At 40.3% G+C, this 8,098-nt stretch overlaps 1 protein-coding gene across 1 annotated transcript; it reads right to left on the bottom strand.

Moving 5' to 3' along the window:
- Window positions 1-3,616: 3,616 nt before the first annotated feature.
- Window positions 3,617-7,017, bottom strand: LOC145404321 (prefoldin subunit 1-like). Its single transcript, XM_080275841.1, has 4 exons — window positions 6,923-7,017; window positions 6,133-6,255; window positions 4,642-4,770; window positions 3,617-4,373 (listed from the first exon to the last, which is right to left on the bottom strand). Exons 1-4 carry the CDS (start codon window positions 6,956-6,958, stop codon window positions 4,281-4,283), a joined length of 381 nt encoding a protein of 126 aa, XP_080131967.1. The 5' UTR covers window positions 6,959-7,017; the 3' UTR covers window positions 3,617-4,280.
- Between the last annotated feature and the right edge of the window lie 1,081 nt (window positions 7,018-8,098).

Below are 8,098 nucleotides of genomic sequence, written 5' to 3'. Positions count from 1 at the left end.
TAATACAATGTCATATTTCTCCAGTGAGTGCTTTACAGGTGCTTTGTAATCCATATGTTATAAAGTATAATTATTTAAAGACGTTCAAAATACACTGGTGCTACATTACTCGAGTTTCAACTTCCAACATCAACAGCAGTTGAAGTTGTCCAGTAACTGAGTTTGATGCAATTTTGTTTGCTTCAGAAACTTACCTCCATGATTCTTTGTTTATGAGGCTAAGTAAATGCAAGGGTATAGTGATGGCTGCTGAGAGTAAATTTGTGTTATGTGCTGGTGAACTGAGAAACTAACTTGAATCAGTATAATATCCCTTTCAGTTAACTCTGGCCACAACAATATGATGTTTATTCAGCTTAGGAAAGATCTCATTCTGAAAGGGTTTGATAATTCTACATCGGATTTCTACAATAAAAAAGTCTTTCCTTCATCATCATCCAGACCTCCTTTCCCAACCCATGATGGAATGAGGGTCCAGAAAGCCAGTGCTAGGAGCTGTAGGTTTGGACCACAGTGCATACATGCAGTCACCAACATATCAAACTACAGCTATTCACACAACATAATATCCAACATCTGGAAGCATGGTATTATCATCACTATCCCCAAACACAACAAAGACCCCATATCATCTTCCTCACACTGCTCCATCATACTTCTCTGCAACCCCTTCAAAGTCACTGAACCATTGGTACTACATTTAGCAACACCTCACATCCCCCTAGCCCCATCACAACATGGTTTTAGGCCACTACACTCTTCTTACAGACCTTACACAGAGTTTTTGATGGCATCAATTCAGCTAGGCCACCATATAGAACACTCCTAGTCACACTAGACATTAGCAAAGCATTTGATGTCATCCTCTGCCACAAACTCACAAAGTATTCAACACAAACATGCACAATAACACAAAATGATGGCTGGCAAACTACTTAGCAGGCAGATGTGTACATACATTTGCCGGTCAGTCATCGAACATCAGAAACTTCACAAACGGCGTCCCTCAATGATCTGTTTTGTCCCCTACACTCTTTAACCTATACATGCACAACATACCCACACACCACAAATACACATAGCTTCCTATGCATACAGCATAACACTAATGTACACACCAAAATGCAAACACAGCCGCACACGTCTTTCAACCATACCTCAACCCACTACACGAATGGTTTACCGCAAACAGATTCAAAGTAGCCCCAGCCAAATGTACAGCGACCCTTTCACAAACAGGACAGCAGCACGTAGTAATGTTACACACACACACACACACACACACACACACACACACACACACACACACACACACACACACACACACACACACACACACACACACACACACACACACACACACACACACACACACACACACACACACACACACACACACACACACACACACACACACACACACACACACACACACACACACACACACACACACACACACACACACACACACACACACACACACACACACACACACACACACACACACACACACACACACACACACACACACACACACACACACACACACACACACACACACACACACACACACACACACACACACACACACACACACACACACACACACACACACACACACACACACACACACACACACACACACACACACACACACACACACACACACACACACACACACACACACACACACACACACACACACACACACACACACACACACACACACACACACACACACACACACACACACACACACACACACACACACACACACACACACACACACACACACACACACACACACACACACACACACACACACACACACACACACACACACACACACACACACACACACACACACACACACACACACACACACACACACACACACACACACACACACACACACACACACACACACACACACACACACACACACACACACACACACACACACTGGTGGCATTCCATTACATGGATGAGGAAATGATGAAAAACCTGATAGTGGCCATGATCTGCCCCAGGTTGGAATATGCAGCAGTAATGTGGTCCCTACACAAGAAGAAAGACATAAAAAAGATTGAGAGAATACAAAGAACAGCAACCAAGATGGTCCCCAGCCTGGCAGATCTGTCTTACGGAGAGAGGCTGGAAAAGCTGGACCTGCCAACCCTAAAAGAAAGGGGCGACATGATTGCGGTGTTCAGGGCCATGATGGGACTAGAGAAAATCGATAAAAATGATCTGTTTGTATAGGATGGGAGAGTAACAAGAGGACAGGGAATGAAACTGAAAAAGCCAAGTTGTTTGAAGGATATCAAGAAATACAGTTTTCCATACAGATGCATAGACCTGTGGAACAGCCTGGACAAAGGGATCGTCCAGTCTAAAAAACTTAAATGAGTTCAAAGCAAAATTTGACAATGAGAAAAAGATGGGACCCTACGAGCAGCTCATTTCCTGTAGATCACAACTAGGTAAATACACACAAAATCCTTGGTGTAACATATAATACATCAATGTCATTTAAACAACACATCACAAACATTAAAATTAATTAACACCAAGACTCATTGCCCTAAGGTCACTTGCCCATACAACATTCGCACACAACAAAGGAACCACCACCACAGTATACGAACAATATATACATTCAGTAATGAACTACAAGCGCTGCTTGGGCTTCTAACCTCACTGAGATACCCTACAGACTATACAGAACAAGGCGCTAAAAATAATCTCAGACTGCACAGCTACTACACCTACAAACCACCTACACCAAAAAACCAAAGTCCTCAAAGTCAAGGATCATCTAGATATGAGGCACACAAATTCTTGCCACAGCCTCCACAAACCCACACCATTGACAACACTACATGGCAGCACATCCACACACACCAAGGAACATCAAAACAACACCCAACACACGATATCATACACAAATACTGTCATCTCTTCCCTCTCGCCTGTCTCAAACCAGCTTCCAGAGGCACATCTATGCTCAAATCACCCACCGCTCCATTCAGTCACTGAAAAACACACTGCATGCACGGCCTCCTGATATCCACCCTTCTGAATCTTGCCTCCCTCATGAGGACGGGGTCCACTTGGCCAGGCTCAGATATAGGCATCATCCAGCCCTCTTGAGTTATTTGAGAAGGCTGAATGACTCCGTCACTGATGCCTGTCCATGATGCAACACAGCACCCCATACTATTAAGCACATTATGGAAGACTGCATTGCACACAATTTCATGCATCAACAACACAATAAACACTCCTTGAGAGTTCTGTGGGAAAGCTGGTCTCGCCCGTGGCCTTCCTTAGGGACTCAGGCCTGTTTGGCCAGACTGTCAAGGGAACAACTACTACTGCTCATCTTCCAGCCAATACAGGCTCGAACTATGGATCATGACTACAGTCCACTGTTATAGAAAGGCCATTAAAAATTACAGGGTATATTACAAATTTTGTCTTGAAATGTAATACAAATAGAGAGTGAAGGCTGTATAGACATTCTGTATCTGGCCACAGATGTAACATCTTACATCTTAAATGCTGGAGTATCTATTATGTGGATTCACAAGTTATCTAGAAAGAAATATATGTGATCTTTATTACAAGTCAAGGATGCATACATAAATATCACAAAAGTTTCCATACATTTGGTGCTGTAAATTGGTGAACTAGTATTAATGAATATTTATAATAATATGTAAATTATTGAGGATTTAACAATATAATAATCATTTATTCATTCATTATTAATGTAAAAAAATGCAACATAGTCATAGGGACAGTTTATTGAAAGAACAGAGGGTGCATTTTAAATTATATCTTTAATGCAAATGAAGTGAAGATTTCATGGTCATGGCATATCTGACCCATGTGGATGCTCGTTTTTTTAATTACTGTACGATGTCTTCATTACGTGCCAGGGATGCACTCCAAGAAAATACAACTCTTTTTTCCATACAAGTGGCACTGTAAAGTGGGAAAAACTGATAAATCAGCCTGAAAGGTAGCAATGGAACTTTAGCAATCATTTTAAGACGTATTGTTGATTTATCTGGTGCAGAAAAAACAAAAATGGCAATAAATAAAGCAAAATAAAGCAAACTCTCTATACTGGAATATCTATTCGACTTATGCAGAAACTATCTAAAATGAAAGTACATTACCATGTCTTGAATATTGGTATGGTAAGCTTATTACAGTACATGGATTCGGATATTATCTAAGGAGAAATAACAGATTTCGGAGACGATGAGCTCCTATGCAGCTCCCACGGACTGCTTGAGTTTGATCATCTCTCTCAGGTTATTCTGGCTCTCCTGCATACTACGCTCCAGGTACTCCTTGTTACTCTGCCAGCAAGAAACAAGACAGGGACTGGATTAGAGAATGAGAAACTATGGCTCTTGACTGTGCAGAAACATAAGACAAAAATATACCTGTAGCTTGGTTATCGAGTCATTCCATTTACATACTCTGGCTTTTTTACTCCCTTACATCACTACTTTGTGAAGTGTATGTTATGTACTTTGAAACTCTGAGAATATGAAACATGAAACACATAAATCATTATTCACAAGTATAGCACAGTATATAGATCCATATCAGAAACACAGCTACCTGTAAGTTGGTAATTTTGTCGTTACATTTAGCTACTTTGGCCTTTAGATTCTCCCGGACCATGGGAATGTCAGTCAATAGGAACATACGGCCGACACTTTCGTATACTCGTGTGTTGTCTCCCAGGCTCTGGAAAAGGTGAGAAATTTCAGCACCATCATCGTTTTATCCCATCCTCCCATGCTGAACACAGGAAAAAAAAAATGGATAGTATTTAACAAAGGTCACAACTGCAGTTAATGTTATCTGATGCCCTTTTATTATTATTTTCTTTTTTTATGGTATCTCACCATTTCCTGACACTGCTATGATATTTCCACTGCAAATTACCCCCTGTAGGGATTATGCTTCTAAGGGGGGGGAGAGGGGGTAAGGAAGATGGTACTCTGAGTAACATCAGTGTCACTGAAATGAAGTGTTTGAATATGGTGAGATACATCATGTATAGACCACACTTTAAAACACTGTACATGAGTTGCATTTGTGGCTTCTAAATAATTATCAAGAGTTTCCAAACACTTTAGCAAATCCAGACCAATAACAAAGACTTCGATGTCAAAATATGTTGTTGCGAGGTGTAAAATGGTGTTGTACATCTACCAAGCAAAGCCTGGACTTTGTTGGAAGGACACGAGTGAGTGCAGTGGAAATAAGTTATTTGAGGGGAGCATGTGGAATTACATGGACAGACAGACTGACAAATGAGGATGTGAGGGAGCATTGTGGTGTGGATGTGATAAAAAGCATTAGGAGAAAATTAATACATGGAGGTGGTTTGGCCATGTGGAGAGGATGGAGAGCGAAAGAGTAACGGGAAGAGTGTACAGTATGTGAGTGAGGTGGCAGGGGGGAAACTAAGAATGAGATGGAGGGATGGAGTTGAGAGACAGGGGAGTGTGAGCTGTGGAGCTTGCTGCAAAATGGCATGGGACAGGGCAACATGAAGGCGATTTGTTTGTGGCCATCCCTTACAGGATTAAGGTGTTTGGCAATAGATAGATACCGGTAGACAGACATCTCCCATACATTATGGATAAATCCCTTAAAAACCATTTCCATAAATCTCTATGCATGCAAGTCGGCACAATAAAAAACAAGTATTACACTAGTGTACAAATCAGTAAGACAAAATGGTCAAATAATGCATGCTAGCACATATTATGGTGCAGGTTAACTGAAACATTACGAGAGCCTTTGGACTGTCCCTAAACCATAGTTTTTTTTTTTTTTTTATTATTATTTATTTATTTTTTTTACTGTGCATATGGCATTTAGGATATGGTACCGTACAATGTGCTTCCACTAACACTGACTGTAACTTTCAGTCCATGTATCAGTCAGTCACTCCTCAGTCCCCACCCCACATGAATCTCTTTGAAAGTACCTTACTGTAAGCTGAGCATGAATCTTTCTCTCTATCTTTCTCCCCATCCCACCTGAAGCTCTTTGTAAGTACTGTAAGCTGGGCATGAATCTCACTCCCTATCCCACCTGAATCTCCTTGTCAGTAAGCTGGGCGTGAACAATCTGCTTCTTGAGGCTCTCCACCTGTACGTCGGCAATCCTCAGCTTCTGATTCGTTTCTTGCATTTTACTCTGCAACTCCAGAAATGCCTGTGGAGAATATTGAGACCAATTAATACACAGCACCAAAGAAACTCAGATCTATATGTGAAACCCACCAAGTGTTATCAATATAATTTTACCCCTTTGTACTCTTCTCTATTTTTCCTTTCTTTCAGTAGCTATTAACTCTAGTTTGGTTGTGATGTGTTTGGAAGCTGTATGAGTAACATTAAACACACACACACACAATCTTTTACATGATTCAAACCTTACAGCCCATACTTCCTGCAATATAAAATTACTGAAAAGACCATCAGGTTAATTTCATCATCCAATTTGAGGAAAAATCTGCAAAGCTCAAAAAACCTGCCTCACTAACATGCTCGTGTTGCAAAACAGCAATGAGGTATTACCCCGAGAGACTGATAAAAGCTCCCAACCTACCACAATAAATCTAATTATCTTAACATTTAGTCCATATATTTTTTTATGAGACATGTGTCCTGCTCACAGGCCCGGTTACCAGCCATGTAAAAACAATGGTGAATGAACTTCAGTATGTTCCAAAACCAAAACAATGACTCGGACTCTAAACATGTAAAGGACCCATGCGTTGACAGCCTGCTCTAACTTCACCTTAACTACGCCATTTATGAGGATTATCAGCCTTAAAGTAACAGCACAACTCATAGATAGCTCGTAAACAAAGACATACCTTTTTCAATTCCTGATCTGGTTCGCCTTTAGACATTTTTATTAAATGTTTTGGGTAGACCGTGAAAAATGATTCCCGACCTAGTCACTGTTGCCACAGCCAGATGACGCTAACACCCTAGCACCCTTTGTTCAATTTTATAATTTATGATGGTAGTTATTCATCTCTGTAGCCATTTACTATATCAGATACATTACAGCTTTTAAAAGATGAATTCGGATTTAATGTTTCAGTAAACTGAGGAAAATTTTGCGCTAGAAAAGTTTTTGTAAATACTTCCTTCGGTGTGGTATCATTGTCAAGGCGGATTGTAGTCGAATGCATCAAAATCCAAGGAATCCTTTGCCATACGAACGGTAACATTTTCAACACTAGGGTCTTCAGTCCGATGACGTATTTTCTTATTAAATGCTCACTACAACTGGACGATTGTGTGTAATTTAAAACAGCCCTCTAATACTGAAGAGGTTCATAATAAATGGTTAGGTCCAACTCCTCAAGTTCAAAAAGTCTCTCTCAAGCAAGATAAAATCGTCTGTTATGGCAAGAAATAAGTTCTAAAAACAAAAGTAACCGGATTAATGGGATTAACATTAACCTGGTGCGTTGTTTCTACGGAAGATGCAGCACTGACTGACCAACATGGATGATGGAACCTCTTCAGGTATGAATTGTAGTAGACTAGTAGCAGTAGTTGTTGTTGATTCATTTGAAACATGAGCCCGGTGGACTGCAATATAAAGTTGCCTTTTTCTTGCAATCTGCTATCTTTTCAGTAAACAGGAAGGAAGATGAGGGACGTTTATACAACTGGGCAGAGGATCGTTACCACCACGTTAAGGCGTCCCTGTCCAGCACCACAAGTATGAATAGAAATGCGTTTATATATGACCGGGAAAGACATGGATGTGGACAAGAGAGAGAGAGAGAGAGACTTTATGAACAGAAATTCTTCCATTTTTAGTGTAATCAGTCATCATGATCATCATGCCACTTCTGCCCAGCGAAATGTGTCCAATGACGAGCGAAGTTAGATATAAATATAGCTTATTGTAGAGTCTCGATTCTAATATATATATATATATATATATATATATATATATATATATATATATATATATATATATATATATATATATATATGGCTATGTAGGCAACAATACAATTGGATATGTA

Source organism: Coenobita brevimanus, chromosome 63 (genome assembly GCF_032717465.1).
Source record: "Coenobita brevimanus isolate Jiangsu-jjx chromosome 63, ASM3271746v2, whole genome shotgun sequence".
NCBI classification, from domain to species: domain Eukaryota; kingdom Metazoa; phylum Arthropoda; class Malacostraca; order Decapoda; family Coenobitidae; genus Coenobita; species Coenobita brevimanus.
This window is presented reverse-complemented; position numbering and strand designations above follow the sequence as displayed.

Bases quoted from the DNA above. Each gene is read 5' to 3' on its own strand.
- LOC145404321 (XM_080275841.1), bottom strand. From the start codon at position 6,958: ATGTCTAAAGGCGAACCAGATCAGGAATTGAAAAAG. The intron at 6,256-6,922 runs GTATGTCTTTGT...TATTCTCCACAG, and splicing joins CAGATCAGGAATTGAAAAAG to GCATTTCTGGAGTTGCAGAG. The intron at 4,771-6,132 runs GTGGGATAGGGA...CACCTTTTCCAG, and splicing joins TTACTGACAAGGAGATTCAG to AGCCTGGGAGACAACACACG.